The sequence below is a fragment of the Ornithorhynchus anatinus genome, chromosome 2 (genome assembly GCF_004115215.2).
Source record: "Ornithorhynchus anatinus isolate Pmale09 chromosome 2, mOrnAna1.pri.v4, whole genome shotgun sequence".
NCBI lineage: Eukaryota > Metazoa > Chordata > Mammalia > Monotremata > Ornithorhynchidae > Ornithorhynchus > Ornithorhynchus anatinus.
Window position 1 is genome coordinate 135029750 of NC_041729.1, and position 26458 is coordinate 135056207.

The 26458-nt window shown below is 48.3% G+C and overlaps 1 protein-coding gene across 4 annotated transcripts in view; it reads left to right on the forward strand.

Annotated features, from left to right (window-relative positions):
• The window catches only part of GCC2 (GRIP and coiled-coil domain containing 2), an 85971-nt gene extending 60792 nt beyond the window's left edge, over positions 1–25179 (forward strand). For 2 of the 4 annotated variants that reach the window (XM_029051022.1, XM_029051030.1), the window contains 8 exons: positions 6427–6548; positions 9343–9519; positions 14162–14379; positions 16699–16893; positions 18099–18203; positions 18701–18840; positions 22323–22524; positions 25098–25179. In XM_029051022.1, coding sequence (XP_028906855.1) covers positions 6427–6548; positions 9343–9519; positions 14162–14379; positions 16699–16893; positions 18099–18203; positions 18701–18840; positions 22323–22524; positions 25098–25168 — 1230 coding nt within the window. In that variant the 3' untranslated portion in view covers positions 25169–25179. The remainder of the gene's footprint in view (positions 1–6426; positions 6549–9342; positions 9520–14161; positions 14380–16698; positions 16894–18098; positions 18204–18700; positions 18841–22322; positions 22525–25097) is intronic. The other 2 variants (XM_039911206.1, XM_029051039.1) reach the window with 2 other exon arrangements.
• Positions 25180–26458: the final 1279 nt, after the last annotated feature.

A 26458-nucleotide genomic window follows, 5' to 3' on the forward strand; every position in this document is an offset into this window, starting at 1 on the left:
CACTTAACCTCTCTGTGCCTCCATTCCCTCATCTGCAAAATGGGAGTTCAGTGCATGTTCATCGTCATTTATGGAGCGCATTCTGTGTGCGGAGCCGTACCAAGCGGTGGGAAAGGACAGTGCAACAGAGCGGGTAGAAACATCCCCTCCCCACAGCAAGCTGTTCTCCCTCCTGCTTAGACTGGGAGCCCCATGTGGGGCACCTGTTTTTACCCCAGCGCTTAGTACAGTGCTGGGCACATGGTAAGTGCCTCACAAACACCACAATGAGGATTATTTGTAGTTATTAACTTATCGTTTTTCAGTCTGGACTCGTAAAGCAGTAGTGGGTCATTAGTGCCAAGTGGGCTGTACGGGTAGATTCCGTGTGCTTAGTACAGTGCTCTGCACACAGTAAGCGCTCAATAAATACGATGGAATGAATGAATCAGCAAAGATAAGGCAGTTGGCACATTCATTCATTCATTCAGTCGTATTTATTGAGCGCTTACTGTCAGATCTGTCCCGAAATCAAATGGCCTGTGGGCATTTTTTAGAGGGGGTGGATCAGGGCTGGCCCACACCCACTCGCCCTTCTCCCCGCCTGGGTTCGGGCCTTTTCCGCAATTTCAAAGAATCACAAAAAAAACCCCAAACCCCCCCCCCCAATGCAGGTGCAACAAATGCGGGGAATCTCACACCCTACTCGTAATAAACCTCACCTCGGGGCACCCCGCTACATCCTTAAGTAATAACAATCAGAAGAATAGCAGTGGTGCTTGAGAAGCGCTTCCTACATGCCAAGCACTGTACTAAGCGCTAGGGCCATCAGATCCCACCTGGGGCTCACAGTCAAAGGAGGATACAGCGCTGGAGTTGCCCATAGTTTAGGTCAGGGCTAACCTTGCACCACTTGAAGGGGTTTGATTTTCCTATTATCATTATTATTATTATTATTAAGTGCCGTCGACTCGTTTCCGATTCGTAGCGACTCCGTGGATATACTTTCTCCAGAACATCCTGTCCTCTGCCATAATCCGCAACCTTTCTAACGGTTCTTCCGTTAGCGTTGTTCTGGTCTCTATCCATCCGGCTGCCGGTCTGCCACTTCCACGTTTTCCTTGGACTTTTCCTAGCATTAGTGTCTTCTCCAGAGAATCAGTTCTCCTGATGACGTGTCCGAAATACGCTCATCTAAGTTGAGTCATTTGGCCTTGCCAAGACCACGTTGGTTTAATTTATTTTAAAATCCACTTGTTTGTATTTCAGGCCATCCACGGTATTCGCGAAAGCCTTCTCCAGCATCACATTACAAAGGATTCAATGTTCTTTCTAATCCTGTTTTTTCACCGTCCAGCTTTCGGATCCATACGTTGTCACTGGAAACACCGTAGAGTCGATCATTTGTATTTTTGTGGCAAATTATATCAGCACGTTTCATGACTTTTTCCAGGCTCTTCGTAGCGAGTCTTCCTAACATTAGTCTTCGGCGTATTTCTTGGCTACTAGTTCCTTTATTATGGATTATCGATCCCAGGAGGGAAAAATTGTCAAGTATTTCAGTCTTCTCTCCATCCTCTACAAATGCGTTAAACCTTCCAGTTGTCGTGATCTTTGTTTTCTTGACATTCAGATGTGGGCCCATCTTTTTGCTCTGTTCTATTATTTTTAAGAGTAAGCCCTTCAGTTCTTCTTCATTTTCTGCTAGTAGGGTTGACTTTCCTAGGTAGTGTCTAATTCCCTTTAGCCAAGGATATTATTGCTACCAAGTGCTAAGGTTTGTGATTCCTTTGCTAGAATGAATTCTGTCTCCCTTGTAGCCATTGTAAGAAATGGAACACTATTGACGGAAGCCAGGGCTACTGGCCAGCACCAGGAAACAAGGTGGGAGGAAGGAAGAATAGAGAGGGTTGGGATCCCACCCCAAACGGCCACAGAATTTTTCAGAATACCTCACCCATCAGCTGAAAATAGCCAAAACTATCTTCAGAGAAGCCAGTCGAACATCGAAAAATTTTGGTACTTGTTAAGCACTTACTATGTGCCAAGCACCGTTCTAAGCATTGGGCTAGATACAAGTTAATCAGGTTGGACGCAGTCCCTGTCCCACGGTGGACAGTCTCAATCCCCAATTTTGCAGATGAGGTAACTGAGACCCGGAGAAGTGAAGTGGCTTGCCCAAGGTGGCACAGGTGAGATTAGAACCCATGACCTTCTGACTCCCGGGCCCATGCTTTATCCACTATGCCATATTGCATTAAAAATCATTGCAATTGTTCAAATACGCATTTCTTTTTTAACATTTAGGGCCATTTTACTTGATTTGATCCATTTCATGGTCTAGTGGATAGGCGACAGGCCTGGGAGTCATTTAACAAATACCATTTAAAAAAAAAGCCCACTAAAAATTATTCTCAGATCCAATCCATCATTTACAGAATCATAGGCTGGATGGCCCAATACCCCAGTCCACCCATATCCTTACTTATAGTCTGAGGTGCCAGTTGTTGTTGTTTTTTATTACAGTTAATAAATTCATATTGAGGGGCTCTAGTGCTTGAAACCATAAAGCTTCTGTAGGGCAGAAAACAAAAAATAGGCCTTTGAAGGGAGAGGATTCAAATTTTATGAAGCCTTTAATCTTTTTGAGGAACAAAGAAGTAACAAAAATATCTTCCATTGTAAGATTAATTTAGAAGCGACACATTGAGTAGCCAGGGAAACCAAGCCATGAGTGCTGTTTATTCAGTCCAAAACTAGTAAATGCGCTCTCCTTTTTTTGCCCCCTTATCCTGTTTCCTGGGGCAAAGCCAAAGTGATCCGAAGCCCCAGACTAATTATAAACTGGCACCTGAGTGATACGGCTATAAGACTGACCGGTGGATACCAGAGAGAAGCAGAGCGCACATACGCTGTTTTCCGTGACAGCTTTGCTTCAGCGGTTTCCCTTTGCGCGACTCTTGGGCAAATAAAATTTTAACGGCCTTTACTGGAATCGGACTCTCGCCGAATGCCAAATATTTACAGATGATGGAGTGGGTCGATTAGAAAGTGAAAGTTGGAGGCAAATTAGGCTCCTCTAGACTGGCCCGGTTTCTGCTTGGACGACAGTGTAGTTCGAACAGCGGATTTCCAGTAAGGGAGGCCTGCGTCGGTTCTTTTAGCTCATCCGTCGTTTTCCTGCAACCTCGAGCGAGTTATTTGACTCGTCAAACCTCGATTTTTCCATTTGTAAGACCGGGTTGATGGTCCCCCACTGAACTGGCCTTTATGTGGAGAGGGAATATGTATTCCAACTCTGTTATATTATTACAATGTGCTCTCCCCAGCGCTTTGTACAGTGCTTTGTACACAATAAGCGCTCAGTAAATATCGATCGATTATAATCTAGCCACAAACTGCTGCAGGTCCTTCACCGAGAGGTCACCACATAGCTTCATGTAAGGAAAGTCAGCCCAACTCAGGAAGTGGAGTTACCTGGTGGTTAAAGCATGGGCCCGGCAGTCAGAGGACCTGGGTTCTAATCCCAGCTCTGCCACTGTGGGGCCTTGGGCAAGTCACGTAACTTCTCTGGGTCTCAGTTACCTCATCCTTAAAATGGGGATTGAGACTGTGAGCCCCGTGTGGGTCATAGGCTGTATCCAACCTCATTATCTTGTCTCTACCCCAGCACTTAGTACAGTATCTGGCACTTAGTAGGTACTTAAATTCCATAAAGAAAAAAAAATTGTGGGGAAAGTTGAGCCTCCACAGCCTCTCTCTTTCTTCTCAGGCTTGCATTTCCTTCTGCCTTTGGGATATCTCTTTCTGGATGTCCCACTCAAACCTCAGACTGAACATGACCCAAACAGAACTCCTCATTTTCCCACCCAAACCTTGTCCTCCCATAACTTTGCCATCACGGTAGTCAACCCCACCACCCATCCTGTCTCTCAAGTCCATAACCTGGACTTTATCCGCGACTCGTCTCCCCTATTCAACTGTCACCAAATCCTTTCGGTTCTTCCTTCACTAATCTTTAGAATCCACCCCTTTCTCTCCATCCAAACTTCTACCGTGCTGATCCACGCACTTTACCTTTCCTACCTTGACTCCTGCTTCAGCCTCCTCGCTGACTTCACCTGCCTCCTCTCCAGTCCGTACTTCACCCTGCCACACAGATCATTTTTCTAAAAAACCGTACAGTCCGTGTCTCCCACTCATCAAAGCCTCCGACGGTTGCCCATCCACCTCCACATCAAACCGGAGCTCCTCGCCGTCACTTTTAAGGTAGCTCTCCCTATTCCTTCCTCACCTCACCGACCTCCTACTGTAACCCAGCCCACACACTTCACGGAGCCAAACTACTCACTGTACCTTGATCTTGTCTAACTCACCGTCGTTCCCTTGCCCACAGTCCTCCCTGGGATCCAGAGCTCCCTCCCGCTTCGTATCCTACAGACCACCACTCTCCTCACCTTGAAAATCCTCCAAAAACCACATCTCCTCCAAGAGGTCTTCCCCGACTAAGCCCTCGCTCTCCCTTGTACATCGCCTACGGCCTCACGTACATAGTCCTATACTCTGCTGTTTCCCTATCTGTTATTTATTTTAATGTCTGTCTCCCCCTCTGGACTGGAAGCTCTCCGTGGGAAGGGAGCGTGTCTACTAACTGTCGCGTTGCATTGTACTCTCCCAAGCGTTCAATACAGTGCTCTGCCAAGAGTAAGCGCTGAACAAGTATCCCTGAATGCTTGATACTTCCTGACTCCCATTGGGCTCCCAATCTAGTGATGGACAGGCAGTGGGCAAGACAATACAGTGCTTAGAACACTGCTTACATAGAGCTTAACAAATACCATCAGCAGGATAAAAAGAACAGGATGAAGTGAGTAAAAAGAACAATAATTTCTCAACAACAAAGAGAGCAGGAGAATATCAGATCCAAAGGACCACACCCATCCCAACTTTTCCAACTTGCCCGGTCACTTTTACTCACTCATTCCAGCCAGGGAGCGGGGGCTCCAACACAGTGGCAGAGGGGGCGATGCTGGTGCCGGGAAACATTTCTCCCGCTTTTCCAAGCTGTGTGGCCTGGTGGATAGAGCACCGGCGAGGGAGTCAGAAGGACTCCGCCGTTTGTCTGCTGCGTGGCCTTCGGCAAGTCACTTCACTTCTCTGTGCCTCAGTTACCCTATCTGTAAAATGGGGTTTAAGAATGTGTCCATCCTGATAAGCTTGCATTTTTCCCAGTGTACAGTGCCTGGGACATAGCGCTTAACAGATACCTTAGAAAAATAGGACACAGATCCCTTACTCCTTTTGGGTCCTGATCTCGGAAAAGCTCCAGAGTCACCTGCCGCCCCCACCTCTGTCACCTCCCCAAAACCGTTCCATGCCCACTTAGAAAAGGAAATATACTTTTTGAAATGTTTCACACCCTCACCCGCCCGAGCGCGTCCCCAGAAAGAACAAGCATCAGAAGGCAGAAGGGCAATCAAAGCCTTATCAAGGTCACATCTCCTCAAAGGGGTCTTCCCCGATTAAGCTCTCTTTTTTCCCGACTCTCTCTCCCTTCTACAATGTCTGGGTACTTGAATCTCTTCCCTTTAAGCACTTGATATTCACCGAACCTTCATCCCCACAGCACTTACGTACCTATCTTCTGGACTGTAAACTTGTCCTGCAAACTGTAAGCTTGTTATGGGCAGGGAAAGGGTGGGCTAATTGTGTTGCATTGTATTCACTCAATAGTATTTATTGAGCGCTTGCTGTGTGCAGAGCACTGTATTAAGCGCTTGGAATGTACAAATCGGTAACAGATAGAGACAGTCCCTGCCCTTTGACGGGCTTACAGTCTAATACGGTATGTTAAGCACTTACTGCGTGCCAGGTACTGTTCAAAGCACCGGGGTAGATACAGGGTGGCCAGGTTGTACTCTCCCAAGCGCTTAGTACAGGGCTCTGCGCATAGTAAACAGTAGTAAATGTCATCGGTTAATATACGTTATTTATTTATACTACTGTCTGCCTCCCCACCTAGACTGTAACCATTGAGGGAATGTGTCTACCAACTCTGTTGTATTGTCCTCTCCCAGCACTTAATACAGTGTTCTACATACAAAATGTGCTCAATAAAATAAGCGCTTAGTACAGGGCTCTGCACACAGTAAGTGCTCAATAGATACGAATGAATGAATGAAAATACCACTAATTGATTGAAGAGACAGACCCCCAGAAGATCAGAATCCAAACATAAGGTCATTTAAAAATGGGTAACTTCCTAACGTTTATCATAAAGGTGGGATTAGAAGTTGAAGTCTAAGTATAAAAGGGTAGCCCTCGTCGTCGCTGTTTCCCCGAATCGGAATTTGGTCAGTCCACGGACCCACATCAGGCAGCAGGAAGGTTCTTTGCCCTTTAAGACCGACTTGCAGATGACCCTAGAAATGCCCATTGATGTTGCAGGCGGAACAAGCGGCTATCACCTCGGAATTCGAGAGCTACAAGGTCCGGGTCCATAACGTTCTGAAACAGCAAAAGAACAAGTCCGCCGCTCTGGCCGAAACCGAGGGAGCCAAAAAAGAAAGGTAGAGTCCGACGTGAGACCCGGGTGGGATTCGTGTGGACTGCTTTTCTCTCGCATAGGCGTAACCGTTTGCAAAAATTCCTTTTGGTGGCAAGGGATTTGCCGACGGGAAAGTGTGTCATTGACTCGGGTTTAACTGCAGGCAAGCGTTAGGACCGTCAACGCCGTGAAGCGGCAGACCGAGAAACATATTCTTAAAGCGGCATGAACTGTATAACCATTTAGGTTTTGCTTTTGGGGAAATGTAGTGAAGCTCTCGGGAGGCAGCCCAGACTGTAATAATAATAATAATAATGTGGGTATTTGTTAAGCGCTTACTGTGTGCCGAGCACTGTTCTGAGCGCTGGGGTAGACATAGGGGAATCAGGTCGTCCCACGTGGGGCTCACAGTATTAATCCCCATTTTACAGATGAGGGAACTGAGGCACAGAGAAGTGAAGTGACTTGCCCACAGTCACACAGCCGACAAGTGGCAGAGCTGGGATTCGAACTCATGAGCCCTGACTCCAAAGCCCGTGCTCTTTCCACTGAGCCACGCTGCTTCTCCGTACAGTGCTTCTCTGTAGCACTGGCAAGGGCCCTGAGTGAACCAGATCACACTGCATTGGCCACAGAGACTCTGAAATGGTATAGCGTCGAATTTTTTATTTAAACACAGATTCATTCATTCATTCATTCAATAGTATTTATTGAGCGCTTACTATGTGCAGAGCACTGTACTAAGCGCTTGGGATGAACAAGTCGGCAACAGATAGAGACGGTCCCTGCCCTTTGACGGGCTCACGGTCTAATCGGGGGAGACGGACAGACGAGAACAATGGCACTAAACAGCGTCAAGGGGAAGAACATCTCGTAAAAACCGATGGCGACTAAATAGAATCGAGGCGATGTACAATTCATTAACAAAATAAATAGGGTAACGAAAATATATACAGTCGAGCGGACGAGTACAGTGCTGCGGGGATGGGAAGGGAGAGGTGGAGGAGCAGAGGGAAAAGGGGAAAATGAGGCTTTAGCTGCGGAGAGGTAAAGGGGGGATGGCAGAGGGAGTAGAGGGGGAAGAGGAGCTCAGTCTGGGAAGGCCTCTTGGAGGAGGTGATTTTTAAGTAAGGTTTTGAAGAGGGAAAGAGAATCAGTTTGGCGGAGGTGAGGAGGGAGGGCGTTCCGGGACCGCGGGAGGACGTGACCCGGGGGTCGACGGCGGGATGGGCGAGACCGAGGGACGGCGAGGAGGTGGGCGGCGGAGGAGCGGAGCGTGCGGGGTGGGCGGTGGAAAGAGAGAAGGGAGGAGAGGTAGGAAGGGGCAAGGTGATGGAGAGCCTTGAAGCCTAGAGTGAGGAGTTTTTGTTTGGAGTGGAGGTCGATAGGCAACCACTGGTTAGATTAGAGGGATGTCCCTAGTTATTAAATAAAAATAATTTCCAAGGCCTTAGGAGTGATTATGAAAGTTTTCTATTCCTAAAAGTAAAATGGCTGTATATGGGCTGTCATTGTGGACGTAGTCAAATAGTGGGTGTTAACTCGGAAAGCTTTCCGTACATTTTTTGAAAATACCTGAGACTTGACAATTTTGTTCAAAGAATTGACTTCATTGCACAGAAGCATCTTCCTCTGTCCATCTAAAGCTATGCTTAGGTTGGATTTCATTTAAATGCTTCCACGAAAGCTATATATTGTTCACTTTTGTGGCCTACCTGAAAATTATGTGAGCAGGAGGTGGTGGGGAACTATTTGGTGCCTGTGACACAGTTGAGATTCATCTGGCAACTAGAGGCTCATATTAAAAATGATTCCTCTGTTAGGATCTCACCGTGCCATGCAAGATCAGATAACCTTGGAATTTTAAGCCTCTGGCACTTCGTCGGTAGAAAACTGTCGGCGGCCGGAGAAAGGAGAAAGAAGCGGGGTGACAGACGTCTTATATTAACTAGAGTGTCATTGAAACTAATGTACGGACAAAGGATTTCTCTTATTTTAGAAGTCATTCCTGATTTTCATTTCATTGATCTTCAGGGTTAAGTTCTTTCCCCGCTCCTTTCTGAAGGTAGAACTCTCCTCGTTCTGGTAGGATTGAGTTTCTTGATGTTCAGCCCACCTTCCTTCCCGCACGACTCAAGTCCATAGGAGTCCATATTTCCTTGTGGACAGAGAATGTGTCGTATTGTACTCTCCCAAGTACTCAGTACAGTGCTCTGCCCACGGTAAGCACTCAGTAAATGCCATCGATTGATTGAAAACTGTGACACTTTCATCTAATTTAGAGCAATCTTTTTCTAATCCTTTGAGGCTCATAAAGGCTGTGTAGGGTTTTAGACCTGTTTCTACAATATTTCTCTCCAACCTTGTCTAGTGTCCCTCTCTCTCTCTCTCTCTCCCTGCCCCCGCTCTCCACCTCCCCTCTCTCCTTTCTCCTGCCCTCAATTAGGGAGCACAGTATTCAACCCCTAAAGCCGAGTCCTGTTTTACCACAACCCCTAAGCCCAGAGTCCGAAACAGGTCTCTTTACCATTTGTTTCTTGAATTACAGTCTCATTTAGCCTCCTTAGATCGGGACATTTTGCACACTTACAAAGATCTACTTCACAAAACAAATATCCTGTAAGGTACAGTTAACTTACTATGACATCCAGCTGGGACGCCTTGCTGACTTGACTCACCTCTGACACCGCATCATCATTCAAATCGTCCTAGCTAACTTAATAATTATTGAAACGAGCTGCACAGTAAAATGCATTTGGCAAATCCAGGTCCGGTTTACTCTCTCTCTCTGTTTCTGCAATGGTTTTCTGTTTTAGAGAACACCTGGAAGTGATGGTCGATCAACTGAAAATCAAGCTACAAGACACCCAGAATAATTTGCAGGCCAACGCCTCTGAACTGCAGTTATTGCAGTCTGAACATGACACCCTGCTGGAAAGGCACAATAAAATGCTGCAGGAGACCGTGGTGAAAGAAGCGGAACTTCGAGAAAAGTAAGGTTTTTCTAAGGACAGAGCTGTTGGACTCCATTACTGTTCAACCGGAGTGTGGTGTTGGAACTCTTCCTTTGTTAAAAGAGGATTTTGTTTGGTTTTGTTGTTTTGTACCTTCTATTCATTCATTCAATAGTATTTATTGAGCGCTTACTATGTGCAGAGCACTGTACTAAGCGCTTGGGATGAACAAGTCGGCAACAGATAGAGACAGTCCCTGCCGTTTGACGGGCTTACAGTCTAATCGGGGGAGACGGACAGACAAGAACAATGGCACTAAACAGCGTCAAGGGGAAGAACATCTCGTAAAAACAATGGCAACTAAATAGAATCAAGGCGATGTACAATTCATTAACAAAATAAATAGGGTAACGAAAATATATACAGTTGAGCGGACGGGCACAGTGCTGTGGGGATGGGAAGGGAGAGGTGGAGGAGCAGAGGGAAAAGGGGGAAATGAGGCTTTAGCTGCGGAGAGGTAAAGGGGGGATGGCAGAGGGAGTAGAGGGGGAAGAGGAGCTCAGTCTGGGAAGGCCTCTTGGAGGAGGTGATTTTTAAGTAAGGTTTTGAAGAGGGAAAGAGAATCGGTTTGGCGGAGGTGAGGAGGGAGGGCGTTCCGGGACCGCGGGAGGACGTGACCCAGGGGTCGACGGCGGGATGGGCGAGAACGAGGGACGGCGAGGAGGTGGGCGGCAGAGGAGCGGAGCGTGCGGGGTGGGCGGTAGAAAGAGAGAAGGGAGGAGAGGTAGGAAGGGGCAAGGTGATGGAGAGCCTTGAAGCCTAGAGTGAGGAGTTTTTGTTCGGAGCGGAGGTCGATAGGCAACCACTGGAGTTGTTTAAGAAGGGGAGTGACATGCCCAGATCGTTTCTGCGGGAAGATGAGCCGGGCAGCGGAGTGAAGAATAGACCGGAGCGGGGCGAGAGAGGAGGAAGGGAGGTCAGAGAGAAGGCTGACACAGTAGTCTAGCTGGGATATAACGAGAGCCCGTAATAGTAAGGTAGCCGTTCGGGTGGAGAGGAAAGGGCGGATCTTGGCGATATTGTAGAGGTGAAACCGGCAGGTCTCGGTAACGGATAGGATGTGTGGGGTGAACGAGAGGGACGAGTCAAGGATGACACCGAGATTGCGGGCCTGCGGGACGGGAAGGATGGTCATGCCATCCACGGTGATGGAGAAGTCTGGGAGCGGACCGGGCTTGGGAGGGAAGATGAGGAGCTCAGTCTTGCTCATGTTGAGTTTTAGGTGGCGGGCCGACATCCAGGCGGAGATGTCCCGGAGGCGGGAGGAGATGCGGGCCCGAAGGGAGGGGGAGAGGACGGGGGCGGAGATGTAGATCTGCGTGTCATCTGCGTAGAGATGGTAGTCGAAGCCGTGAGAGCGGATGAGTTCACCGAGGGAGTGAGTGTAAATGGAGAACGGAAGAGGGCCGAGAACTGACCCTTGAGGAACTCCAACAGTTAAAGGATGGGAGGGGGAGGAGGCTCCAGCGTAGGAGACCGAGAATGATCGGCCGGAGAGGTGAGAGGAGAACCGGGAGAGGACAGAGTCCGTGAAGCCAAGGTGAGATAAGGTACGGAGGAGGAGGGGATGGTCGACAGTGTCAAAGGCAGCAGAGAGGTCAAGGAGGATCAGAATGGAGTAGGAGCCATTGGATCTGGCAAGAAGGAGGTCATGGGTGACCTTAGAGAGAGCAGTCTCGGTAGAGTGGAGGGGACGGAAGCCAGATTGGAGGGGGTCTAGGAGAGAATGGGAGTTAAGGAATTCTAGGCATCGATTGTAGATGACTCGTTCTAAGATCTACGTGCCAGGCACTGTACTAACAGTCAGGTTGGACCCGGTCCCTGTCCGGCATGAGGCTCACAGTCGTCATCCCCGTTTTAGTCAGTCAGTCAGTCGTATTTATCGAGCACTTACTGTATGCAGAGCACCGTACTAATCGCTTGGGAGAGTACAACGGTTTTATGTAGCAGTTTTACAGATGAAGTAACCGAGGCTAAGAGAAGTTAAGTGTCTTGCCCTCGGTCACACAGCAGACGGGCGGAGCCAGGATTAGAACCCAGGTCTGTCCACCAGACCCATGGTCTTTCCACTGGGCCACTCCGCTTCCCTCGATTAATGTGTTAAATCCTGTTTATTAAAACGGAACACACTTGGGAAGGGACTAAGATGTAGCGATCTCTAGGAGGGTGGAAGGTTCTGTCATTAGACCTCCCTAGGGTGGAATCACTGTTTGCATACCGTGGCACTCCAGAACTTCCCATTGTATTTCATTTCTCTTTGAACAGTTCATTCGTTCATTCAGTCGTATTTACTGAGCGCTTACTGTGTGCAGAGCACCTCAGTAAGCGCTCGGGAGAGTACGATACGGCATTAAACAGCCGCATTCCCTGCCCACAACGAGCTTACAGGTCTAGCATTATGAAATGCTTTGAGTTCCTGTTGGCGTGAATTGCCTGTACTCTTGGGAGAGTATAGTACAACAATATAGCAATTTTACAGATGAGGTAACCGAGGCCAAGAGAAGTTAAGTGACTTGCCCAAGGTCACACAGCAGACGTAACGGGGCGATTTAAGTGTTCCTTTTAATGCTGCCACTTGGCAGCTTCCTTTCTCTGTGCTTCAGTTCCCTCATCTGCCAAATGGGGATTCAAGAGCTGTTCTCCCTCGTACTTTATTCATTCAATCGTATTTATTGAGCGCTTACTGTGTGCAGAGCACTGTACTAAGCGCGTGAACTGGGACCCCCTTGTGGGACCTGATGATCTTGTGTCTGCCCCAACGTTTAGTACAGTGCCTGGCACTGGAGCTTAACAAATACCATTAAAAAAACAGACAAGCAACTTCGGAGGTTTCCGAGATATACTGTCCCTACTCATATTTCAGGTGTCTCTCTTGTCTTATTCATTCTCTTTCTCTCTCTTTCCCCCCTACTCTCCCTCTTTTTCTCAATCAGAGCTGCTCGGTACTGATTGAGAAATTGTAGAAACTTGGTGACCTCGTATCCAAGCTGCAGCATTGGAGTAATAATGGCTCTTTGTGCCTCTGAGACATTTTTGAAGATTAATGAGATAATATCCGAAGAGCATTAAGCTCTTGGACGAAGGGCATTCGGTGGGACTGTCAGCTCGTGTTAATGACGACGATTGTCATCCCCCGATTAGACCGTAAGCCCGGCAAAGGGCAGGGACTGTCTCTATCTGTTACCGATTTGTCCATTCCAAGCGCTTAGTACAGTGCTCTGCACATAGTAAGCACTCAATAAATACTATTGAATGAATGAATGAATGTTCTGGTAACAGCTTTTCCCCGGTGCCTCTGTTTCTTGCTCTGTAGCTATTACTCAGACAACTTACCTAGTGTCTACCCCGGCACTTAGAACAGTGCTTGGCACATAGTAAGCGCTTAACAAACACCATCATCAGTGTATGTTGAGCAACTTCTGTGCGCAGAGCTCTGTACTAAGGGCTTGAATTCCCCATAAGACATTTAGTACTATCGAGCGATGAGCACGCATCTCAGTGTACTGTAAACCTAAAAAGCAGAAACACACGTGCTATTTTTAGCATGTTACAGCTCTGTGGTAGAGGCAGTCAGATCAACTTTTATGGGCCTTTGGAAGGGCCTACAATTTTGGATTCCAGTTCTATCTTTTCCAAGATATACCAGCAATTTATGTCCCCGAAAAGTGTCTTTGTAACAACCCCAGCGCTTCCCAACATCATTGATTTAGTTTAGAAGGTTAATGCTAAATGTCCGGATAGCTTGACCCAGATGAATCGGTGGCCAGTGTCATTAGACTGTAAACCCGTCAGTGGGCAGGGACTGTATCTGTTGCCGAATTGTACATTCCAAGCGCTTAGTACAGTGCTCTGCACATAGTAAGCGCTCAATAAATAGTATTGAATGAATAACATCCCAGCATCCCCCGGGTGGTTCTACAACCAAACGACATTCCTCGGTCCTCCAAACACATCATTACCCCCCAGGTCGTGTTGTGCTGCCGATCCGCGGAGGGAAACTGTGGGTTGGATGACTCCGGGACTCCTCAATCCCCATGGAAAGTCTCGGGGGGAGCCAGTCGGATCGGGACCCCCGGTTGGATCTCAGGCTAATTGACCGACTCGGGACTCCCTCCGGATAGTCTAGGAGCAGCTGAGAAGCAGGACGGCCCAGTGGAAAGAGCACAAGCCTGAGAGTCGGGGAACCTGGGTTCTAATCCCGCTCCTCCACTTGCCTGCTGTGAGATCTTGGGCAAGTCGTTCAACTTCTCCGTGCCTCTGTTTCCTCGACCGGAAAGTGGGGATTAAATCTGTGTTCTCCCTCCTGCTAAGATTGTACATTAGTCGTGGGGCAGGAACCGTGTCCAACCTGATTAATTGGACTCTACCTCAACGCTTAGTGCTTGACGTAGAGTGAGCGCTAACTAAATACCATTTTTATCATTATGCTCTCTGTGTCTCAGGGCAGCCCCAGTCCACTTCCCAGCTGAGTCGGCTGGCCCTCGTTCGGGGTCGTATTGCAGGAACTCGTGGGGTATTCTCCTTGCCTCCGCCTCCCGCCCACCTTTTTCGCCAGCCCAAAGGAAGCAAAGAGTGCGGCGGGGAGGTGTTGAGGAGAGTGCCTGTTTCGTTTCTCCTCCAGGTTCTGTTCGATCCAGTCCGAAAACATGGTGCTGAAATCCGAGCAGGCCCAGACGGTGAGCCAGCTGACCGGCCAGAATGAAGCGCTCCGCACCAGCTTCCGGGATCAAATCAGGCACCTTCAGGAGGAGCACAGGAAGACGGTGGAGACCCTCCAGCAGCAGCTGTCGAAGGTGGAAACTCAGCTCTTCCAACTGAAGAGCGAGCCAACTACCAGAAGTACGTATGGGTCAGCGAAAGCATCAGCCGTCGTATCTTCTCGGGTTATTAGCGTTCGTGTCGTGAGCACTTTTGATTTCGAAATCATCCAGCTGCTTGCTACTCTCATGCTGTTTTTCGGACCCAATTGGGACTCGGTTCATTAAAATTGACACCGAAAGTTCCCGAAATGACTGTGTGGGTTTCATTTCCAAGCTAGTTCTTCTGAGTGTGGAAGTATTTGTCAGACGGTGTCCACCAATCATACTGCTCCCACAGGCATAATAATAATAATTGTGATATTTAATGTTGGTATTTGTTAAGCGCTTACTATGTGCCGAGCACTGTTCTCAGTGCTGGATTTGTTAAGCACTTACTTTGTGCCAGGCCCTGTACTAAGCGCTGGGGTGGATGCAAGGAGATCAGGTTGGACTCAGTCCCTGTCCCTTGTGGGGCTCACAGTCACAGTCCCCGTTTTACTGATGAGGTCACTGTGGCCCAGAGAAGTGAAGTGACTTGCTCAAGGTCACACAGCAGACAAGTGGCAGAACTGGGATTAGAACCCTTGACTCTCTGACTCCCAGGCCCGTGCTCGATCCACTACGCAAGAATCCTCTGGTGCCGCTTTTAGAGGCAGGGTATTGAGCAGGGCCAACTGTGCTTGGCTCTGATGTGACTTGCTTTGGTTCTTTGGCCCTTTTGGTGGCACAGTGGTTTATGGGGAGACTCTCTTCGCCGACACCTGAAGCCTGAATTAGAAAGCCGACGCTGCTTTGCTGAGCTTCTTGTTAGTCCTTCGGGATCCAAGTAGTTGGGCGTGCACCGACCCCTTTCGCGGTCACACTGACCCCTGGGCGGTGTGGAACCAACCAAGGCTGTAACGGGACCTTTGAATCACCCGGGGGCTTTTCTGCCTACCAGCCCTCCCTCTCCCCGACTTCGGGATCGCAGGAAGCTTCTCCGGGGGCTGAAACCCACGCCGACTGTTAACGGCTTAAGGGAATGAGGAACCGCTTAGCAGCAGCCCCGAGGATGGATCGGAAGTGATGCCGAGGCTCCATCGTGGTTTGGAAAAGAATGCAGAGAGGATTGGGGGAGCACTGTGTAAGAGATTGGGATTTTGATCCCGGGGGGGTCCGGGTAACCTGCGAGGATGTTACTTCCCCGCTTCCCACCCCGCCACCCCTCCTATCGCCCTAGGCCCGGCCGTCGATAACATCCCTTTGCCATCTCTGGGTTTAAGCTCAGCCGTTACTTCTCCTTTACTTGTAAAGATTGAGGAAGTAAAGGGCAAAGAATTCAGGCCCCCCTCCCAGCCCCACAGCACTTATGTCCAGAGCTCTAATTTATTTATTTCTGTTTATGTCTGCCTCCCCCTCTAGACCGTAAGCTCGTGGTGGGTGGGGAATGTGTCTGTTTATAGTTACGTCGTACTCTCCCAAGCGCTTAGTACAGTGCTCTGCACATAGTAAACACTCAATAGACAGGACTGACTGCTGCCCGACTGACTTTACTCTCTGGACTATAAGCTCATCCCGGGCAGGGAATGTGTCTGCCAACTCTGATGTATTGTCCCGACTCTGCCCCTTCTCAGCTGTGTGACTGTGGGCAAGTCACTTCACTTCTCTGTGCCTCACTTCCCTCATCTGTAAAAGGGGAGTGAAGACTGTGAGCCTTACGTGGGACAATCTCTTTCCCCTGTATCTACCCCAGCGCTTAGAACAGTGCTCTGTACGTAGTAAGCGCTTAACAGATACCAACATTATTACTGTTACTCTCCCAAAAGCTTACTACGGTGCTCGGCACTCAGTGAGCATTCAGTAAATGCGGTTGATCGGTTATAATTTTAAGGAAGTCAGAGAAACTTTTTCCATGACCGATATATATCAGACCAAGTACAATATCTGAAGGAAAAAGTTCAAGTTTAACATCTTTTTTCTTTTGGTTTGAACATATATTTGCAGTACAGGAATTCTAGAGACTTGAGCAGCTTCTTAAAATATTGTTCATTCTGATCCCTGGAGAAGTGTACTGGATAAAATCTAAAGAGGCAGAACACCAGAAAGCACCATGTGTAACTGTGAAATGTAATTAACGCTGGGTTATGAATTCCTCCCTCATGACACCACTCTGCTGCATTTTTTGACCTCTGCTTCATTTCTACTTAAAGCACAATGTACTCTTCGCTGTCATTTCGGTTTTGGGGGTTAATCTCTCAACTGGGCACGTGCAGTGGAACGAAGCTTATTTGAAATAGTCCGCATCGGAATGAAAGGGCTCTTTTGGTTTTTGTTTTCACTTGTGCACTCAGGATTTTTCTTCTGTTTTGTTTTCTATGAGGTCCAGCTGCTTCCCACCAGCCCGCGAAGAATATCCGAGAAAGGAGAAATACAGATCTCCCTCCTCTAGACATGCACACTTTTGCAAGGGAAGAAGGTGAAGGGATGGAAACGACAGACACGGAATCTGTATCTTCTACCGGCACTCACACACCATCGCTAGAACAACTTCTTAATTCTACCGAAGCTAAACTTGGTAAATAATAATAATCAATAATGATAGCGTTTGGTATGGTGACGTGTTAAAGCCCTTTAGCCTATCTGCAGAGCTAGTACTTTTTTGAATTCCGGGGCTTCCTCTTTATACCCCTACAGCACTCTTTGCCTCTCCGATTCACCCTGATTTTCGAACCTGAAACCTTTCCTAATGATTAGTAATAATAACTGTTGTGTTTCTTAAGCACTTACTATGTGCCAAGCACTGTGCTAAGCTTCTTAGAGGTCGTGGGTTCTTCAAGTAAAGCTCAGTGGTGGGATCCGAGGTTCCATGATGTCTGTGATCCTTGGGGATTTTTTTTTTTTTAATTTTAGGGTGTTTGTTAAGCACTGGGGTAGAGGTAAACAGGTCCCACTTGGGATTCACACTCTAAGTAGGAGGGAGAACGTACTGAATCCCCAATTTGCTTGTGAGGGAAGTGAGGCCCAGAGAAGTGAAGTAACTTGCCCAAGGTCCCACAGCAGACAAGTAAGGGAGCTGGGATTAGAATCCAGGTCCACTGAGTCCCAGGCCCGTGCTTTTTTCCCCTGGGCCACGGTGCTTTTCTGCAGAGTACATAGGGCTCTGCTCACTGCCCATTAGACACGTTCTGGACACAGAGATGGGTGGGTCAGAAGAGCATTAAAGTGGGGCTCTTGACTGGCCACCTGAAAGGGAACTCCCACCAAAAGTTCGAACTCCCACCCAAAGTTCCACTCTGGACACAGGACGGCCGCCAGCAAGCGGCGGGGGACGGAAGAGAAATTGCCCTCATTTCAAATGCACTTGGACGTCAGGAGGGCGTGAAGAGAGTGGAAATGAGCTTAAAGTCTCAAACCGATGGCCAGGCCCAAGGACCGTGTATCGGGTCACTATCGGATGCGTCACCTCTTGCCCTTTTGAGCCTCAAAGCTTCTTCTAAATCCTGGATTCTTCAAGTAAAGCATAGTGGCTGGTTCTCAGAGTCCTTGATGCTTTTGACCCTTGAGGCTATTTAAGCACTTAGGTGTTCCAGGCACCCTATTAGGCACTGTCTTGGATCCAAGCTAATCAGGTTGGACCCAGCCCGTGCCCCGCATAGGGCTCCCCCCCCATTTTACACATAAAATAAGGACAGAGAAGTGAAGTGACTTGCCCAAAGTCACACAGCAGACACGTGGCAAAGCCGGGATTTATCCACTAAGCCAAGCCGCTTCTCTCTTTAGGCACGGGGGAAAGCAGTGGACGAAGGAACTTGGAAAAACAATCTCTCGTCCTCACCCCCGGGATAGCGCACCTCACACGGAGAAAGAGGGGCACTCGGGTTGATGGTACGGAACGTCAGCAGGTTAGACAGATGACAGTGCGTGAGGCAGGGACAACCAGTTAAGGGAATAATAATAATAATCATGTTGATATTTGTTAAGCGCTTACTATGTGCAGAGCACTGTTCTAAGCGCTGGGGTAGACATAGGGGAATCAGGTTGTCCCACGTGGGGCTCACAGTTAATCCCCATTTACAGATGAGGTAACTGAGGGCCAGAGAAGTGAAGTGACTTGCCCACAGTCACAGCTGACAAGTGGCCGAGCCGGGAGTCGAACTCATGACCTCTGACTCCGAAGCCCAGGCTTTTTTCCACTGAGCCACCCCGAATGTGCGCTTTTCAGTTGGAGGTGCGTAGATGAGGATCCGAGCAGTGAGGCTTCTGAAGAGACCAAGCGTGTCGGGAAGGTGCAGTGATTCGGTTCTGGGGGAGAATCTGAGCTTAGTGACTCCAAGGGAGATTTTGTTTTGCAAATGAACTCTCTGAAAACTAACCCCGTGCAGAGCCTCCTCAGTGGCATGCCGAATTTACCCGGGAAGAATTAGTCCAGAAGCTCAGCACCGCCACCAAGAGCACCGACCACCTCAACAGCCTCCTCCGGGAGACGGAGGCAACCAACGCGATTCTGATGGAGCAGATTAAGGTAGGCCAAGCTGCCCGCCGTCCAGCCCGTGGGCGCCGGTCTCCCACCGGCCGTCCCCGGGTTTAGAATCTGGAAATCAGCGGAACAGCTGAAGTTTCTGGAACTTCGGGGCCTTGAAATCAGCCTTCCTGAAGGCACGTCTCCTCCAAGAGGCCTTCCCTGGCCAAGCCCCCCTTTCCTTTCATTCAGTCATTCATTCAATAGTATTTATTGAGCGCTTACTACGTGCAGAGCACTGTACTAAGCTCTTGGAATGTACAAATCGGTAACAGATAGAGACAGTCCCTGCCCTGTGACGGGCTCACGGTCTGATCGGGGGAGACGGACGGACAAGAGCAATGGCAATAAATAGAATCAAGGGGATGAACATCTCACTAAAACAATAGCAAATCCCTGTTACGTCGCCCTGACTTGCTCCCTTTATTCATCCCCCCTCCCAACCCCACAGCACTTTTTGTACAGATCTCGTCTATTTATATGAACGACTTCCCTCCCCCCCCCAGATTGTAAGCTCATTGTGGGCGGGGAATGTGTCTGTTTATTGTTGTATTGTACTCTTCCCTTGTGGTTACTCTAGTGCTCTGCACACAGTAAGCACTCAATAAATGCAACTGATTGACGAGATGTCATTCCTGGGTCAGACCCGTGGTCCATCCAGAACCGGGTCCTGCCTCCGAGACCGGGATGCGCGAAGGGACCGTGTGATATTGCCTTCCTAGACCTCCGTCTCGATTAGGGGTGGATCATCTCCTACCCCTAACATTTTCCTCTGCATTCCGACTCGCTCTCCCTTCTGCGTCGTCTCCGCACTTGGCTCTGTGATCTTTGGGCATTTGCTAGTCACCCCACCACCCTCGGCCCCACAGCACTACTGTACGTATCTTGAAATTACATAGCATCAAAGTGGTCTTTGGAAGGCCAAGTGACTCGACTTAGATTAGCGTATTTCGGACGCATAATCGGGAGGACTGATTCTCTGGAGAAGACACAAACGCTAGGAAGAGTCCAAGGAAAACGTGCAAGAGGCAGACCGACAGCTAGATGGACAGAGACCATAACGACGATAACGGAAGAACCGTTAGAAAGGTTGCGGACTGTGGCAGAGGACGGGACGTTCTGGAGAAAGTACGTCCAGGGAGTCGCTATGAAGCGGAAATGACTCGACAGCACTTAATAATAATAAATATTTATGTCTCTCTCCCCTTCTAGACCGAAAGCTCATTATGGGCCGGGAATGTGTCTGCCAACTCTGTTGTTTTGTACTCTCCCAAGCCTTAAGTACATCCAGTGCTCTGTATATAGTAGGGGCTCAATTAATATCATTGATTGATCGATGTCCCAAACTTCCTTTTAATAGCCCATTATGGACCTCTAGGACCCTTAACTTAACCAAGCCCCTCTTAGAACTGGTGACATTTTCTGTTGCATGACTTAGAAGCGGCAGCTTGCGCAGTGGGTGAAGCATGGGCCTGGGAGTCAGAAGGTCATGGGTTCTGATTCCAGCTCTGCCATTTGTCTGCTGTGTGCCCTTAGGCGAGTCACTTTACTTCTCTGGGCCTCGGTTACCTCATCTGAAAACTGGGGATTGAGACTGTGAGTCCCATGTGGGACAGGGACTGTGTCTAACCCGATTTGCCTGTATCCACCCCAGCGCTGAATACAGTGCTTGGGACATAGTAAAGACTTAACCAATACCACAGTTATTATTCATTCGGTAACACATTTCATATGTTTTGCTGCCTGCTGAGTGAGGAAAAGTTTCCTTTCATTTCCCCACATCTTGTGTTTGGGGATTTGGTGAATAAGAATTCTAGTTTTCATCGTGCCCGCACCCTTTGTGATGGTTGTTGGGTTCTGTGACACTGAAACAGTTGGTTGATGGTAGAGGGTACTCTAACAACACCTTCTTTTCCTATTTTTTTCCCCGTTAGACTAAAAATTAGCTACATGTTCTGCATTGAGCTTGGACATTCTGTAGATTCCCTTCCTGTGTGACATATTCCTAAGGAAGTCCCAAACCTGGAAACCGCTCTGAAGTCAACGAAGATCAAAAATAACTGTAAAATGTCACATACGGTAGAAAATTCAAGACAGCCTCAGATCACTTGGGGTGTTGTACTCTCCCAAGCGCTTAATACAGTGCTCTGTACACTGTAAGCGCTCAATAAATACAATTGAATGAAAGACCCCTGAGGGCAGCGTGATAGGTAGATATCTATGGACATATCATTGCATAGACAAAGAAATGATCTCTAAGGTATCCGGACACTAACTTAAAGACGTGTAGGCTTTACTTTAAAATAGAAAGTTTAAGATATAGCTGAAATTGAACGACTGTTTGATACTTTATTCTCCATGAGCTTTTGTGGTCCCCACCCTTAGGTGAGGTCATCGTAATGATTCCCTTTAGAAAGTTGCATTTCTACAGGTGTCTGGTGGGGGTTCTATTTTAGAAATCAGTCGTATTTACTGAGCACTTACTGTGTGCAGAGCACTGTACTAAGCACTTGGGAGAGTACAGTATAATAAAGTTGGTAGATACATTCCATGCCTACAGGGAGCTTACAGTCCAGAAGGGGAGATAGACATTAATACAAAAAAATTAATTATGGATATGGACGCAAGTGTTGGGGGGTTTGAACCAGCAGCTTGTTGCTGCCTAGAACGTATGGGACTCCTTGAAGAAATTTCCAGCTTTTTAGCCCTCTGTTGCCCTTGATCCTTATTATCATTCAATTAATCAATGATATTTGAGTCACCGATTCAATCGTATTTTCATTCAGTTGTATTTATTGAGGGCTTACTGTGTCCAGAGCACTGTACCTAAGCACTTGGGAGAGTACAGTAAATGCAACAGAGTTGGTAGACACGTTCCCTGCCCGGGACGAGATAGACATTAGAATAAATAAATCAGTGACGGATATAGATAATGATGGTATTTGTTAAGCGCATGCTATGTGCCGAGCACTGTTCTAAGCGCTGGGATAGATCCAAGGTAATCAGGTTGTCCTATGTGGGGCTCACAATTTTAATCCCCGTTTTACAGATGAGGTTCCTGAAGCACAGAGAAGTGAAGTGACTTGCCCAAAGTCACACAGCTGATAAGTAGCGGAGCAGAGATTAGAACCCACGACCTCTGAGTCCCAAGCCCCTGCTCTTTCCACTAAGCCACACTGCCTTCCTATGTACAGAAGCGCAGTGGGGCTGAGGGTGGGGTTTCTAAAGGAAACAGATCCAAGTGCATCGTGGATTTAAGATCCAGCACCTCAGTGGCCTGCGTCATCCACCTCTCCTGTTTCCTGTCTCTTCTGTTTAATTAGATTGTAACGGTGGGCGAAGCCTCCTTTTTCCCATCTGCTTTGGACTTTTGACTCCACATTATTCTGGATTTAATGCCCCGTCACTTCTTCTGCCATTCTTTTTGTTTCAATCCTAAAAGCATAGATCCCCGAGTCTCGAAGCTCTTTTCTATCCATCCACAGGTGCTTAAAAACGAAATAAGGCGACTAGAAAGGAACCAAGAGCGGGAGAAGTCCGTGGCCAACCTGGAATACTTGAAGAATGTCCTGCTGCAGTTTATATTCCTCAAAGCAGGCAGCGAGAGGAAGAGTCTCCTTCCAGTCATAGACACCATGTTGCAGCTCAGCCCCGAAGAAAAGGGGAAGCTTGTCGCAATCGCACAAGGTTAGTGAGACCGACCGCTACGCAGGGTTGAAAGTTGAAAGTGGCGGAAGGGCTCATTCAACTTACTTTTCGTTCAAACGAGACGCGCTCCGGCCGAAACGGAACTGGCCGGTCGACCCGTCCGCCAACCCTATTTCTCAAGCCTCCGCTGGGTCCGTAGAACTGTGAGCCCGTCATTGGGCAGGGATCGTCTCTATCTGTTGCCGAACTGTACACTCCAGGCGCTTAGTACAGTGCTCTGCACATAGTAAGCGCTCAGTAAATACGATTGAATGAATACTAAGGACTTAGGCGAGTAAACTAAAGGTAGGAGATGCGAGCCCAACCCTCAAGGACCTTACCCCCCCCCAGATTGTGTAGCTTACAATTGTATGGTTTACAGTTGTGTAGCTTACCAATAGGAGGAGGCTCTAGAAAATGAACGCATCTCCAGGTTCGTGTTGTAGGGACGGGGTGGGTTCGAATACCAAAGTGCTAGGTGACGCAGGAAAAGTAGAAAACAGCGCTAGCCCCGAGAGCATTAAATTAGCAGCGCTGCAGGGGACAACCTTATCGTGTGCCTATGGGAACCAGAAGCGTATGTCCCATATTGGCCATTTCAGCTACGCTCGCACTCACAGGTGACTTTCACCACTCATTCATTCATTCAGTCGTATTTATTGAGCGCTTACTATGTGCAGAGCACTCGTGCTGTCTTTGTTGAATACGAAAAGACGACCGCAGAACTATGCGTTTGAAGGCACGGAAGTCCCGAGGCAGCAACTGGGGGTGAAGTCTAAGGTGGAGAAATTAGAAATCGATCAGGGAGGGCCTCCTGGAGGAGATGTTATTTCAGCAGGACTTTGAAAATGGGGAGCGCGGTGATCTGTCAGAAGTGAAGCAGCCTGGCCTAGTGGAAAAAACCCAGGCTGGAGGTCAGAGGATGTGGGTTCTGATGCCAGTCCCCCCACTTGCCCGTTGGGTGACCTTGGGTAGGTCACCTGACTACCCTCGGCCTGTTTCCTCAACTGTAAAATGGGATTCAATACCTGTTCTCCCTCCTATTTAGGCTGGGGACTGTGTCTGATCTGATTAACTTGTCAGCGCTTAGAGTACTGCTCGACACAGGGTAAACACTTAATAAATGCCCTTAAGTATTTTTTTTATTGTTAAGCGAAGTAGAAGGGAACTCCGGAACAAGGGAAGGGTGTGAGCAAGAGGTCAGCGGCGGGAAAGGTAGGAAAGAGGCACACATAGTTTGAGAGGAATGAAGAGTGAAAGTTGGGGTGTGATAGGAAAAGAGCGTGGATAAGTAGGAGAGAGTTGATGGAGTGCTTGACTTGGAGAGGAATGGACAACCAGTGGAGCGTTTTGAAACGTGTGCAGAATAATTTTTTTGAGGAAAGTGATCCCGGCCTAGAGTGAAATATCGCCTGGATAAGGGGGAGACTGGAAGCAAGGAGGTTAGTGAGGAGGCTGTTGCTGTGGTCAGAAATTGTGGGATATCACAGTTGTCGGGTTTAATGTGATTGCAGTTTGAGTAGAGAGGAAGGGGCAGGTTCTGGAAAGCTCACGGAGGAAGAACCGTCAGAGAGGCAGCATGACCTAGAAGATAGGGCACGGGCCTGAAAGTCAGAGGACCTGGGTTCTAATCCCTGCTCCGCCACTTGCCAGCTGTGGGTCCTTGGGCCGGGCCCTTGACTTGTCTGTGCTTCAATTTCCTCATCTCTAAAATGTGGGTTAAGACCATGAGCCCCATGTGGGACAAGGTCTCTATCCAATCGGATTTGCTGTATCTACCCCAGCGCTTAGTGCCTGGCACAGAATAAGCGTTTAGCAAATACCGTTTAAAAAAAAAAAGAAACAGTGCATTCCCAGCCTCCAGGCAGGACAGTGCTTCAGCCATTGGTCATCTTCATGATCTCCAGAGAGCCCCAGTGACCTGTTGTCATCTTGAAAAGTATAGCAAATGTGAATAAGTGGGATCATTTATTGCCGGGAATCCCTGAAAGTGCCTCTCTCCAATTAGATCAGATGTGCTCTGGACAGAAAGGAGCAAAATGCAAGGTAGAGGTGGGATCTTTAAATTGTCAGAGGGCTTGAATGAGGAAATTAATCAATCAAGCATATTTAATAATAATAAAAATCATAAGAGTGGCATTTGTTAAGCACTTACTATGTGCCAGGCTCTGTACTAAGCTGGAGTAGATACAAGCTAATCAGGTCGGACACATTCCCTGTCCCTTGTGGGGCTCACCGTCTCAATCCCCATTTTATAGATGAGATGATTGAGGCCCAGTGAAGTGACTTGCCCAAGGTCACACAACAGCAGACAGGTGCTGTTAGAACCCAGGTCCTTCTGACCCCCAGCCCCGTGCTCTGTCGACTAGACTACGCTGAGCCCTTTCTGTGTGCAGAGCACTGTTCTTAACACTTGGGAGAATAAAGCAGAGTTGGTAGACGCCTTCCTTACCCACAACCAATTTACCATCTAGACAGGCCGAAGGAATTCAGTATTTGAATGGTGTCGGTTTTCATGTAGGCTTCTCGTAAGTGTGGAGCGTTAGAATGACATTCCTTTTTTCTCTCTCAAGGGGAGGAAGAAAGTGGAAGTTCTCATTCCGGATGGACATCGTACCTCCATAGTTGGTCGGGACTTCGGTAGGCTCAAAAAAAGAGACTGTTTTAAACTGGCATCGAAGAGAAATCTTTCTTGAAGACCGACCCCGGCACGCTGCGTCCCCTCTCTTCGTTTTTTTCTCCTTTGCTAGAAATTATTTTTTTAACAGATGTATTTAATGGGAAGTTCTAAAGAGAAGGAGCCCCACTGTCCGTTTGGAAGAGGGGGAATGCCCGGAACCCGTTCCGCCTCGGCTCCAACGTGGCAGTGGGTCTGGGACTTCCTCAGGCTGAGAGACCCAAAGGACGGAAGAGGGGGACGAGGAGGAAGAGGAGGAGGACACACCTCGCTCTGGCGCCCTGAGACCTTTCTGGGTCTGGAGAATGCTGTGAATCTCGATGCCTTGGAGAACTGGATTTTAATCGATCTTCCGTATTTCAAATGCCAGCCCCCGAGCCGGTAAAACGCTAAGAAAAATGATCGGTCGGGGGCGTAGCGTTAACCATGCGAAAGAATGAATTTGGTAAGTTGGCCATGCAGTCCTTCAAATAGCTTTCACTGAAACTACTGTGCCTATATACGAGGAGAGGTGAAAAAGTTCCTCTCCAGTTCCTTCAGTTGGATTTTGATAGAGGAACATCATTTCTTCTCATTTCAAAGTGATGCCTCGGAAACTTTATATTGCTGGAAGTAGAACAGAGTCTCTCGATTAGGTGGCGGGACACCGAATCAGGTGGTCGCGTTATTTTTGTTGCCCGACGCTGTTGATCCCCTGAGACGATTCAAGACTTTGGCCGAACGACGGTCGATCTGTTTTTACCAAAAAGTCTCCTTTGCGGACAAGAAATGGGGGGCTGTGGTGTGTCAGGTGGAACTGGTGCAGGCTAACCGTGATGCCCGTAGGCCCCGGGGAACCTCTCGGGTTGGCAGAAGTGGGTGGGTTAAAACAAGCGTTTCCGTCTCCTTCTAACTAAGCCATTGACTAAGCCGGGGGTTTGCGACTCTTTTCAGCGGAAGCGTACCCCGGCTTCCCCTCAAGTACCTCTCCATCGAGCCACCCCATCGTATGTACACACACACACACACACACGTGCACGCAATTGCTTGTTCTCTCTCTGTCTCTCTGTCTCCAAACATTCAGAGAAAGGAGAGTCAGAACTGGTAGCCGTGAGCAGGGAGTTCTGCCACAGCAAAGCAGGAGGCAAGAGAAAGCGGTTCCCAGGTTCCTCGGAGCCTGAGGCGCTGGTCAAAGTGATCGTTTGTCACCTGCCTCAACGCTGCCGCTGCTGCTGTTGCTGTTAGTTTTTTCTCACTGGGCCCCCGAGTTCCCGGAGC